The following is a 13727-nucleotide window of genomic DNA, read 5'->3' as shown; positions in this document are numbered from 1 at the left end:
ATATATTAGCATACTCTCTCTCTCTCTCTCCCTCCCTCTCGCTGTCTTTGTCTGTTACTTTCTTCTCTCTCTCTCTTCCACTAACTCCCTCTCTCCCTCCTCCTCCTAGGTGGTTCATGAGCAGCTAGAGATCCCAGGTACAGGTCTGAAGCTGTGCTACCTGAGCTCTCGTGCTTCGGGGTACCACGCCCTGCTGAAGGTGACCATGACTCAGACCCTGGTGCCCCTCTCCCTGGTCAAGGTGCACCTGATGGTGGCTGTGGAGGGACACCTCTTCCAGAAGTGGTTCCACGCCTCTCCTAACCTGGCCTACTCCTACATCTGGGACAAGATGGACGCCTACAGGCAGAGGGTCTATGGGCTGACCCAGGCTGCTGGTGAGTGGCATTGTGAGATTCTGTAGTGTTTGGATTATGTTTTGTCGGTTATGTTAGATGTAACTGTGTAGCTCTATCTGTCAAGACACAGGACCGTGCCTTCTATTACCGCAACAGGCTGGCAGAACTTCTGTTGTGGCTTCCTGACAAAAGAAAGCCACAACACAAGCGTTTAATTAAGTTGACACCTACACAGTAAGATACTGTGTGGTGCTGTGTAGGTGTGAACCATGCATTGACAGAAACACTATGTGATCACACTGCATACGTTTCTCCCTACGCACACACGTCTCATTAAATCTCACTCGCTTGATTAACATTCTCGTGGAAGCAGGCTAAACCTGATGCGTTCGTCCACACGTATGTGTATTGCATTTGATTCCTGTGGTCATTGAGAGTACATTTAAAGCATTCAATGACTGTACGTGCTATGTAGTGTGATGACGCCCTGTGTTAGTTTGAGGTGGTGCTAAAGTGTGGAAGGGGAGGAAAAGTTATATTCTCTGTTTTTCTACAGTGTCAGTGGGGTTTGAGTATGAGACGTGTCCCAGTCTGATCCTATGGGAGAAGAGGACAGCGGTGCTGCAGGGTTACGAGCTGCTACCGTCCAACCTGGGGGGCTGGTCCCTGGACAAACACCACGCCCTCAACATTGCCAGTGGTACGACCTACAGCCTTTTAAAACGCACTTAGAACATTTTAGCTACGAACCTCACTCACAGCAGGACAGATCATTTACACGTGTGTATCATCTTTTGTTAGTGTTGAGAAGTGTGTTTTTTTATTTTTATTTATGGTGTAGCTACATTAAATGGTCACTGAAACCAGACAACGTCTTGGAATGCATGAATGAATGTTCAACATCCAAGTAGTCGTGTATTTTCTTGTGTCGCATCTGTATATCAATGCAGTGCCACTGAGGATCTCCTAAAACAGTGTTCTTTCGTCTCCATATTTGACAGCACCCCGTTTCCACTGAAAACCAATGGAATAGTCCTGTGCCCAGGCAGTGACAAGCAGGGAGTCAATAAGATGAAAAACACTAATAGTATACCTCTCTGACTCTCACACCTTCACACTCAGTTTCTATAGCAACAGTTTGAACAGTATTATTGGATGACTTTATTGTTTTATTTTTAGGTACACAGGGAATTTAAAGTCTAAAATGACAAGTAAGTCAATATTAAGATAGAGGCTGATTAAAAAGTGACACTGGGTCTTTGTTCCCTAGCTCTCTTCACGGCGTAGATGTAAAGTTTAGGATCTAAAAGGATATTGTTTTGAATCGGAATGCCTCTACTGTTTCAGGGATCCTGCATAAGGGCAGTGGGGAGAACGTGTTTGTATCAGAGCAGCAGCCTCCAGTCATCAACAGCATCATGGGGAACGGGCGCAGGCGCAGTATCTCTTGCCCCAGCTGCAGTGGTCTGGCTGAAGGCAACAAGCTGCTGGCCCCCATGGCGCTGGCCTGTGGGGGAGACGGCAGCCTGTATGTGGGAGACCTCAACTTCGTCCGCCGGGTCTACCCCACTCTGAACACCACAGCCGTGCTGGAGCTCAGGTAGGTTGGCAGACATGACGGATGGACAGAGGTTATCAATGGAGGAGGGGTTGAGTAACATGATAGGTGGAAACTAACAAGGTTGTTTTATTTTGTTTTTGTTTTTCTCCAGAAATAAAGACTTGAGGCATGGGTAAGTTATGTTTGTGTATCCTCTAGGGCTGACCCCATTTAGTCGACTGGTCGATTGTTTGGTCGATAGGCTGTTGGTCAACCGAAATTTCTTTAGTCGAGCAGCAGCAAACAAAAATGAAAAATGATGTCGTACAAGACACCTGTCTGAGTGGACTAATCTATTGTGGAGGCCGCGGGGATGACACAGTCCATCACTCTAAGACATGTGCTGCTGAAAATATATATGGTTGTATTAAGTAAGAACAATGGTGCAACACTAATAAAAATGATATTATTTTATAACAATTCTCCGGCTTGGGTAGCGGTCGCTGTCCGCGGTTCTGAAATACATCATCACTGCGCTGTTGAATTGGTGCCTTTTCCTAGACCATGTTGCTATGTGAACAATAGCAAAGTTAACCAGCATATTGGTGTTGAGAACAATGGGCGGAGACAGCAGGGGAGTTGGGAGAGGAGAAAACAGCCCTTGCCTTAGTTGTCTAAGGCGAGAGGAAACCCCAACTTAATTAGGTCTATAATCAATAGCGTAACTGTTAAATGTGCCTGGCTTTATAAATCATCAATATATTGTACATTTTTACAGTGAATTCAGTAAGTATTCAGACCCCTTGACCTTTTCCACATTTAGTTATGTTAGAGTCTTTATTCTAAAATTGATTGAAGAAACATATTTCCTCATCAGTCTACACACCCCCCCCAAAAAAATAAATTGAGCTCAGGTGCATCCTGTTTCCAATGATCATCATTGAGATGTTTCTACAACCTGATTGGAGTCCACCTGTGGGAAATTCAATTGACTGGACATGATTTGGAAATGTGATGCATGTCAGAGGAAAAACCAAGCCATGAGGTCGACGGAATTGTCCTTAGACCTCAGAGAAAAGATTGTAGAGGCACAGAACTGGGGAAGGCTAGCAACAAATTTCTGCAACATTGAAGGTCCCCAAAAATATAGTGACCTCCATCATTCTTAAATGGTAGAAGTTAGAAACCACCAAGACTCTCCCTGGAGCTGGCTGCTTGGCCAAATTGAGCAATTGATATTGAAGGGCCTTGGTCAGGGAGGTGACCAATTTACTTATGTAAATGTGATATTTCATTTTTAATTTTTTTTTTTTAGCATTTCTCAACCTGTTTTTACTTCGTCATTATGGGGTATTGTGTGTAGATTGATGAGTGAAAAAAACAATTTAATCAATTTTAGAATAAGGCTGCATTTTTTGCAAAGTTAAAAAAAAAACATGACATGTTTTTCAACAAAAGTTGACACCTACTCATTCCAGGGTTTTTCTTTATTTTTACTATTTTCTACAATGTAGAATAATAGTGAAGACATCAAAACAATGAAATAACACATATGGAATCATATGTTAAACAAATCAAAATATATTTTATATTTGAGATTCTTCAAAGTAGCCACCCTTTGCCTTGATGACAGCTTTGCACACTCTTTGCATACTCTCAACCAACTTCATGAGGTAGTCACCTCGAATGCATTTCAATTAACAGGTGTGCCTTGTTAAAAGTTATTTTGTGGAATTTCTTTCCTTCTTGATGCTTTTGAGCCAATCAGTTGTGTTGTGACAAGGTAGGAGTGGTATACAGAAGATAGCCCTATTTGGTAAAATACCAAGTCCATATTATGGAAAGAACAGCTCAAATAAGCAAAGAGAAGCGACAGTCCATCATTACTTTAAGACATGAAGGTCAGTCAATCTGGACAATTTCAACATTTCAAGAACTTTGAAAGTTTCCACTCGGGAGCCGCAGACGTCGTCTGCAGAGTAAAGAAAAAGCCGCCAACAAGTGCTCAGCATAATATGCTGAGCACTTGTTGGTTGCTCTGTTCCACTTGTTAGCTGCTTTTTCTTCACCCTGCGGTCCAACTCATCCCAAACCATCTCAACTGGGTTGAGGTTGGGTGTGTGCCTTATGTGTGTCACCACCAAAGTGTCACCAGCAAAGCACCCCCACACCATCACATGTGGGAACTTTTTCAAGACTGTTGGAAATGCATTCCAGGTGACTACCTCATGAAGCTGGTTGAGAGAATGCCAAGAATGTGCAAAGCTGTCATCAAGGCAAAGGGTGGCTTCTTTGAAGAATCTATAATATATTTTTATTTGTTTAACACTTTTTTGGTTACTACATGATTCCATATGTGTTAATCCATAGTGTTGATGTCTTCACTATTATTCTACAATCTAGAAAATAGTAAAAAATAAAGACAAACCCTTGAATGAGTAGGTGTGTCTAAACCTGGTACTGTAAGTACTCAGACCCTTTACTCAGTACTTTGTTGAAGCACTTTTGGTATCCTCCAGCTTGGTAACATTGCCTGACATATAGCTTTAGCAAAAGTGATCGTTACCTGTAAGTTATCTCTCTTGTAATTCCTATAGTCTCAGTCCTTTTGAGGGATTATCTATCTAGAATATTCTCTAATTTCCTATCTACCTAGGAACAACCCAACACACAAGTACTACCTAGCGGTGGACCCGCTGTCTGGGTCGGTCTTTCTCTCGGACACCAACTCTCGACAGATCTACCGCGTGCGCTCACTGACCGGCGGGCGGCAGTTGTTGGACAATGCCCAGGTGGTGGCTGGGACCGGCGAGCAGTGTGTCCCCTTCGACGAGGCCCGCTGTGGGGACGGGGGCAAGGCCGCGGAGGCCACACTCATGAGCCCTAGGGGTGAGTTCCAGGGGCATAGTGTATCAACTCTTACTGTGACAGTGACTGAAGCCTTTCCTTATTTTAGGGATGCTCTGCTCCACACATTCCATATAAAATCAGATCCACACATCTAATTTCCATCAGGATTATTTAGTTATATCTGACTGTTACATACAGTCTGTCACTTATACCCCCTTGTAAGAAACACTCATATTGTGTGATTTTACACATGTTCACCTGCTATTCTTTTGGGGTCTTTAGCTGTCACTCAGTATCTATCTAGTGGTGTCCTCAGGAGGGAGGGTGTATGTAAACGAGTGATTTGCAATCTGTTTGTTCAGAGCAGTGACCTGGAACAGAAACAGCGTGTCTTCTTGACACCAAACTGCCAGGCGGAGTGTTAACACTGTCACTTGGTGTCACAGCAGAGGTGACACTCTAACACAGAGACATTCTGATGTCAGGATGAGGTTACAACCCTGCAGAATGCCTGATGAGCCCAACTTTGACAGTGTTATGACTGTTTGTGTTAGCAGCCCCAGATGTAAAGTAGAACTAGTTTTGATATGTCAGAATGTTATGATTTTGAACTCTGTCTCCATCTTTCTGTCTGTCAGGGATCGCGGTGGATAAGAACGGCCTAATGTACTTTGTTGACGCCACCATGATCCGTAGGGTGGACCAAAACGGCATCATCTCTACCGTGATCAAGACCAATGACCTCACAGCGGTCCGTCCACTCAGCTGTGACTCCAGCATGGACGTCAGTCAGGTGGGGAGAAAAACTGGGGGACAAAAAATCATCCTTTGGGGCAGGAAACCTGTGTAGTGCTGAGGCTATATGTTTTTCTTAATAGCCAGGTGGGAAGAGAGTCTGCAGTCTAAATGATATCCCCATCTGTCCTATTTTCCCCCCCTCTGCCTTATGGCCAAATAGGCTAAGCATGGACCACTACAGAGACTTTTCTTTAGAGGGATATATCTACTACTGTCCAACATAAGAGGGCTGCCTCTTTGCTGTCATCAATTGACAGTATTTATACCCACCTATCCAAGCTATCCTAGCTGTGCTCTCTTCTGAATAGTGTGTGAGAGAGAGGAATTTGGGTAAAGACTTGGAGATCTAAAGAGCACTGGGGAGTTCCAGTGGATTTGTGATTTACTCATGTGTTGTGTAACTGTTCATTCAGGTGCGTCTGGAGTGGCCCACAGACCTGGCGGTGAACCCCACAGACAACTCCCTGTACGTGCTAGAGAACAACATGATCCTCCGCATCACAGAGAACCACCAGGTCAACATCATCGCTGGGAGGCCCATGCACTGCCAGGTCCCGGGCATCGACTACTCCTTGAGCAAGCTGGCCATCCACTCTGCCCTGGAGAGCGCCACGGCCATAGCCATCTCTCACACCGGTGTGCTCTACATCGCCGAGACGGACGAGAAGAAGATCAACCGCGTGCGGCAGGTCAGCGCCTCCGGAGAGACTTCTCTGCTGGCCGGCGCCACCTCCGAGTGCGACTGCAAGAACGACGTCAACTGCCAGTGCTTCTCTGGCGACGAGGGCTATGCCACGGACGCCGGGCTCAACGCCCCCACCTCGCTCGCTGTGTCTCCCGACGGCACGCTGTTCATCGCTGACCTCAACAACATCCGTGTGCGGGCAGTGCGGCGCGACAGGCCCGTGGCCACGCCAGTGGGACTATATGAGGTGGGGTCACCCCGGGAGCAGGAGCTGTATGTGTTCAGTAGAGATGGGCTCCACAGACAGACAGTCAGTCTGATCACCGGGGAACCTCTCTATAACTTCACCTACGGGCCGGACATGGAGCTGGCTGCTGTTGCTGATAACTGTAACAACACCCTGAGGGTGAGGAGAGACGGATCTGGCCAGCTGAGGCTGGTGCTGTTGCCTGAGAACCAGGTGGTCACCCTGGGGTTGGACCCTGCCGGTGGCCTGCGCTCCGTATCTGCCCTCAACCAGGAGGTGGCGCTGATGAGCTATGCTGCGAACACGGGCCTGCTGGCCTCCAAGGCTGATGAGACTGGATGGACCAACTTTTATGAGTATGTGGGAATTAACTAGTGTATGTGTGACTGTAAATTAGCCTAACGTATTCAGTGGTATAGCTCACAAGTGCAGTGTATTAATATTAGGTGAAGAAAAGGAGCAATAGCCATTTATTGGTGTGGAAGTAATGCATTAGTCAGAGAGAAAAAGAAGTCTGGATTCCGTCAGGCCACTCGGAGTCAAATCAACAGTATGTGTCATGTCACATTGTCACCATCTGGTGTCTGACCCTGGTACTGCTCGGAGTGCTAGACGACATCTGTTGGTCTCACGTTTGACAAACATTCCAGCACATGTAGGATTTTTCTTCCATGGCCCCTCGACTCAGCTCCATCCTACTCTTCCCATGCAGGTATGACAGTGAGGGGCGTCTGACTAACGTCACCTACCCCACGGGAGTGGTGACCAGCCTGCACCGGGAGATAGACCAGTCAATCAACATCGACATGGAGAGCTCCAACAGGGATGATGATGTCACCGTCATCACCAACCTGTCCTCTGCGGAGGCGTCGTACACTGTGGTGCAAGGTAGCAAACATGTCACCTAAAAGGATCCTTCTCATATTTAAACTACAGTACTATAATCCCCTACCCAGCTCGCTCTCTCTGTCTCCCCAACTCCAACACCCTAGGGTACCTGACACTTGTTACAGTCCTATGACAAATGCGATTGAGGTGGAAATTCATTACCTAGGACACAGTAAATCTTCATCTGTGTCTGTGGGCGCCATAGGAGGTGGCTGCTGCCCAACAAGAAGGCCCCTGATCCCAGAGCTTATTTCAGCTGTTTAACAGTGTGGAGGAAAGAGCAGGAGAGAGTATAGATTTCCCTACTGACCCATGGGGGTGTGACAGAAAATAAATGCAATCTCATCTGTACGTCTGGAAACTACTGGAGCCGCGAGAATAAGAATTGAAGAGATTTATATGAAAGTGTGCCCTGGGGGGCTCATAAAAGAGGGAAAGCGACTTGGCTACCTTAAACTGCACACTTTATTTCAATCTAATGCGAGAGTTCTGACTGAAATGGACTCTACAAAGTAAATCTGTCTATAAAGGCTTCCAAAGTTTGCTTCTACTGTTTCAGGGAGATAAATTGAGTTTGAAAGCCGTTAAAAGCTGGTTTTGAGTACTCTCGTCTGGTTAGACGTGTTCGGAAGTTTCCTTCGCATTAAGCTCCATGGATTATTTTGCTTCCAGGTACCTTTCCTCCTCAAATGTAGTACATGATCTCATTACTGCATGTAAATGGAATAAAAAGCTAATGTTCTGCATTTTGCTGAAAGACTAAAAACCCTCTTATCTTTGGTCATGTCATTATGAGAGAGGATACTTGTTATTGTCTGGTAGAAAAGTACACAGATCCAGCCCAAGAGACTGCATTTCCCCTAATGCAGAGCATTCAATCAGATCAAATGTAATGTCTTCTCTGTAATAAAACATGCCCTCAGTTTCTCACTTCTAATCCAACCTCTGTGTGTGTGCCTGTTTGTGTGTGTGTGTGTGCCTGTTTGTGTATGTGTGCCTGTGTCTGCTGCTCCCCCTGCAGACCAAGTGCGGAACAACTACCAGTTCTGTTACAATGGTACACTAAGAGTATCGTATGCCAATGGCATGGGCCTCAGCTTCCACACAGAGCCCCATATCCTAGCCGGCTCAGTCAGCCCTACCATTGGTCAGCGCAACATCAGTCTGCCCACTGACAGCGGGCTGAACTCTATCGAGTGGAGGATGAGGAAGGAACTCATCAAGAGCAAAGTGACCGTCTATGGCAGGAAGCTGAGAGTAAGCTGGACACAATGCACTTAAAGTGCTGTCTCTAATGTCAATCCATTTCTGGAGGTTTTTTAATCAATGCAGCTTGCTCTCTGTCAAACTGAAGTCCCTCTCTATCACTGAGAAGGAAAATAGAGCTACAATATAGGATTTGTAGAGTAATGTTGTGTTTAACTATATATGATACACAGCCATCTCTGAGCAAAAGAGAGAACATTTAGTTTTTCACCCAGAAAAACATTTGATTTTATCAGAATGCAGATGATTATACAGGCTTAGGATGTCTTCCTCTCATGTTTCATGTACAGTCAGGTGCCAATAATTTTTGACCTAATACCTATAACTAATGAAATGTCCTCCCTCACACTCTGCACAGGCCCATGGCAGGAACCTCCTCTCCATTGATTTTGACCGCAACACTCGCACAGAGAAGATCTATGACGACCACCGTAAGTTCACACTGAGGATCATGTATGACCAGCAGGGCCGTCCAGCCACCTGGCTTCCCAGCAGCAGCCTGGCTGTGGTCAACGTGTCCTACTCCCCCACCGGACGCCTAGTGGGCCTGCAGAGAGGCAGCATGAGCCAGAGGAGCGAGTTCGACACCTTCGGACGCATCCTCTCACGCACCTTTGTGGACGGCAAGGTGTGGAGCTTCAGCTATCTGGACAGGGTGAGGCATTCTGATACACTACTGGATGTGACTGTCTGTCTGCCTGCCTGCCTGTCTGTCTGCCTGTTTGTCTGCCTGGCGTGCGTGCTGTAAGCTGCGAGGGAACAGTGTTTTTACTCTTGCCTGTCCCTGAGGTTTTTTTTTTGTGAGTAGTTTTTCAAGGTCTCTGTTATTGTGGATGTACAGTAGAGAATACAAATGGATGTACCTTTTTTTTGTTTTCTCTATCTTCCTCCCCAGTCCATGGTGCTGCACCTCCAGCAGAGTCAGAGGCAGTATGTGTTTGAGTTTGACACCTCGGGGCGTATCATCTCTGTCACCATGCCCAGCATGGCCAGACACACCATGTCCACCCACGTGTCCATCGGCTACATCCGCAACATCTACAACCCTCCCGAGAGCAACGCCACAGTCATCCACGACTTCAGCGAAGACGGGCGACCCCGCGCCACCTTTTACTTAGGCACGGGTCGACGCGTCATCTATAAGTATGGCAAGCTGGCCAAGCTGTCTGAGGTTCTGTACGACGGCACAGCTGTGACGTTCGGCTACGACGAGACAGCCGGAGTGTTGAAGATGGTTAATCTGCAGAGTGGGGGATTCTCCTGCACCATCCGCTACCGTAAAGTTGGCCCCCTAGTGGACAAACAGATGTACCGCTTCTCTGAGGAGGGCATGGTTAACGCCCGTTTTGATTACACCTACCACGACAACAGCTTCCGTGTGGCCAGCGTCAAGCCTGTGATCGGCGAGACGCCCCTGCCCGTAGACCTCTACCGCTACGATGAGATCTCAGGCAAGGTGGAGCACTTTGGCAAGTTTGGCATTATCTACTATGACGTCAATCAGATAATCACCACGGCAGTGATGACCCTCAGCAAGCACTTTGACGCCCACGGCCGCATCAAAGAGGTGCAGTACGAGATCTTCCGCTCGCTCATGTACTGGATGACGGTACAGTATGACAGCATGGGCCGGGTCATCAAGAGAGAGCTGAAGATCGGGCCATATGCTAACACGACACAGTACCGCTATGAATATGACGGTGACGGCCAGCTTGTCGGGGTCAAAGTCAACGACTGGTCCACCTGGCGTTACAGCTACGACCTGAACGGCAACTTGCACCTGTTGAACCCTGGGAACAGCGCGCGCCTGCTACCGCTGCGCTACGACCTGCGCGACCGCATCACCCGCCTGGGCGACATGCAGTACCGCGTGGATGAGGACGGCGTCCTGGGCCAGCGCGGCGCTGACGTCTTCCTCTACAACTCCAACGGGCTGCTGGAGCAAGCGTACAGCCGTACGCCCAGGGGGTGGAGCGTGCGTTACCGCTATGATGGCCTGGGCCGCCGCATCTCCAGGAAGACCAATGAGGGAGAGCACCTGCAGTTCTTCTACGCAGATCTCAACTACCCCGGCAGGATAACCCACGTGTACAACCACTCTGGAGGGGAGATCACCTCTTTCTACTACGACCTGCAGGGCCATCTGTTTGCCATGGAGGTGACCGGCGGGGAGGAGTATTACATCGCCTCAGACAACACGGGCACGCCGCTCGCCGTGTTCAGCAGCAACGGACAGATGGTCAAGCAGCTCCAGTACACTGCCTACGGGGAGGTGTACCACGACTCCAACCCTGACTTCAACATGGCGGTGGGCTTCCACGGAGGGCTCTACGACCCCCTCACTAAGCTGGTGCACTTTGGCCAGAGAGACTACGATGTGCTGGCAGGCAGATGGACTGCTCCAGACCATAAACTCCTACCTAAGATTGGCAAGGAGCCATCCCCGTTCAATCTGTACATGTTCAAGAACAACAACCCACTCAGTGACATGATAGACGTCAAGAGCTATGTGACAGGTGAGGATGATTTGAGTTTGCTTTTTCTTATGGAAAAAGATCCATCAAGTGAGCTAAGTATGTTGTTATGACATCTTGACATGTTTTAATTCATTAATACTCTTGCCCTATTTTGTAGATGTGAAGAGCTGGCTGGTGATGTTCGGTTTCCAGCTCAGTAACATCATACCAGGCTTCCCCAGGCACCCCATGTATTTTGTTGAGCCGCCTTATGAACTACTTGCAAGCCAGGACTGTGAGACTGCTCAGGTGAGTTATGTGTCAAATACATATTTGAGCTACTGATTACTGAGACTACACAGGCAAATCTCCATGTTTTTTTATGTTTATTAATTGAAACAAAATAATCAAGTGACTGGCCGACCCTCTGCTCTGTCTCCAGCTGATCACAGGGGTGCAGCATGCAGCGGAGCGCTATAACCAGGCCTTCATGGCCCTGGAGGGGAGGTTGCTCAACAAGGAGCACCGGGCCAAACGGGACAAGCCTGGGTACTGGTTCGGCACCAAGATCCCCATCGTGGGCCGGGGCATGATGCTAGCCATCAAGGAGGGCCATGTGGTGACGGGAGTGTCCGGCCTGGCCAGCGAGGACAGCCGTAAGGTGGCCCAAGTCCTGAACAACGCCATCTATCTGGAGGGAACCCACTACACCGTAGACGGGAAGGACTGCCACTTCTTTGTGAAGCTGGGCCTGGCTGACAGTGACCTGCTGTCTCTAGGACTGAGCAGCGGGAGGAAAGCCCTGGAGAATGGCGTCAACGTGACCGTAAGCGGCCGCTCTCGTCGGGGTGTCACCGTGGAGATCCACACGGTAGCGTTGTCCCTGAGTGTACGTTACGGCCTGGCGGCTGACGTGCTGGAGAAGGAACGGGGTCGCCTGCTGGAGCAGGCCCACCAGAGGGCCCTGTCGGGGGCCTGGATGAGGGAGCAGCAGTGTCTGAGAGAAAGCAGAGAGGGTGGGAGGCTGTGGGCAGAGGGAGAGAGGCAGCAGCTCCTAGCAGCAGGGAAGGTGCCAGGTTACGATGGGTACTATGTGCTGCCTGTGGAGCAGTACCCAGAACTGGCAGACAGCAGCAGCAACATCCAGTTCCTCAGACAGAAGGAGATGGGCAAGAGGTAACAGAGTACAATTCAACACAGCCCCTCTGGGACAGCACATTCCCTCTGCACAGCCCCTCTGACACTTCATCTCCTAGGGAGAGTAAACATGGGGTTTCCCTGGCAGTGCTGCAGGGGCATCTGAGAGGACACAATCTCACAAAACGGATGTCGTGCTGAAGGCAAAAACAACGCCTGAATGAGTTCAGACTATGAATTAAAAAGGCACCCTTAACTACTGATGATGTGAACTGTACAGACTTTTTTATGTGGAAAAAAAATTGAAAATATTTTTCACTCTTTTTTGAGGGATTGGTATTGATGCCAGTGAGGTTAACTGCTATTCCAACAGCTTATCAGACGTATCTGACCCAACTCAGACAATGACAACACAGTCGAGGCTTTTATTTCTAATGGCTAAACAACTCTTGAACTGTCTCAGGCCACCATCTGAAGAACATAGAGCCATCACTTGCCAACATCATCATAACCATGAGCAATGTTTAAAGACGCTCAATTGTTCTTCATTCAGAGTACATAGTAAAATATGGTTTAATTTAACAACAACAGAGATTGAGGATATGACATATATGTAGATTTGTATGTTCCTGTGCTGTAGACTTTGAAACAAGACATTCACTTGGGCACTCCTGTTGACTTATCGAAGCTAAATCAGGATAACTCTCACAATTTCAAGAAAAATACAAATGGAATCACAGGATAGTTTTTTTTCTTGCTCTTTTTGTTTGCACTATATGACAATCATGAAGAATTTGTATTGATGAAATACATGTCTTTTAAAATATATATATATATATATATATATATATTAAAGTTTTCTCAATACATGAATTTGAATTTGCAGCCCAAGACATGCTACAGATAAAATATGGTAACACTTGATAGCCAGCATCATAACACGTTATTACACGGTCAGAACCATGTCATAATATGTCATAACATCTGAAATAACCTGTTATAATATGGTCATAACACCGTCATGACACATATATTTAGACCTGTTGTGACATAAGGTGCGTTATTTTATAGCTGGTTATGACACCTACATAAGTGTCAAAACCCACCAAACCTACCACACAAGGCAAAACATTCCATTACACCATAGCCTATGTGTCAACAGTATGCTTGTTATATATATATATTTGTTTTTTAATTGACCATATTAAATTATCATTGTAATTGCGCACACGTTGATGTCAGACATGCACCTACGCTAGTGCTCTGTTGCTGATGACTGGGATGAATGCAGGAGCAGGACAAGACACCTGACAGTGTTATGACCATATTATGACAGGTTATGACAAGTTATGTCAGTTGTTATGACCGTGTCATAATGTGTTATGACACTGGGTGTCAAGTAAAGGTCTACCTAAATTATGGTGTATGTTGTGTTTTTATATTGTTTACTTTTTTTTGTCTTTACAACTGTGAAACATGTTTCCCTATACATTACCAAGTTAAATGTGTACATTCACATTCA

The 13727-nt window shown here is 47.0% G+C and overlaps 1 protein-coding gene across 1 annotated transcript in view; it reads left to right on the top strand.

Moving 5' to 3' along the window:
- LOC112235335 (teneurin-2) overlaps positions 1–13265 on the top strand; it is a 73149-nt gene extending 59884 nt beyond the window's left edge. The window contains 13 exon segments of the mRNA XM_024403762.2: positions 110–377; positions 895–1038; positions 1686–1938; positions 2051–2071; positions 4535–4767; positions 5367–5521; positions 5940–6814; positions 7171–7346; positions 8368–8603; positions 8971–9267; positions 9508–11128; positions 11247–11377; positions 11511–13265. Of these exon segments, the coding sequence (XP_024259530.2) occupies positions 110–377; positions 895–1038; positions 1686–1938; positions 2051–2071; positions 4535–4767; positions 5367–5521; positions 5940–6814; positions 7171–7346; positions 8368–8603; positions 8971–9267; positions 9508–11128; positions 11247–11377; positions 11511–12248 (5148 nt within the window). The 3' untranslated portion in view covers positions 12249–13265.
- The last annotated feature ends 462 nt before the right edge of the window (positions 13266–13727 follow it).

The sequence above is a fragment of the Oncorhynchus tshawytscha genome, linkage group LG09 (assembly GCF_018296145.1).
Source record: "Oncorhynchus tshawytscha isolate Ot180627B linkage group LG09, Otsh_v2.0, whole genome shotgun sequence".
Lineage (NCBI taxonomy): Eukaryota > Metazoa > Chordata > Actinopteri > Salmoniformes > Salmonidae > Oncorhynchus > Oncorhynchus tshawytscha.
Note: the sequence above shows the minus strand (reverse complement) of the source record. Positions and strands in the feature narration are given on the sequence as shown.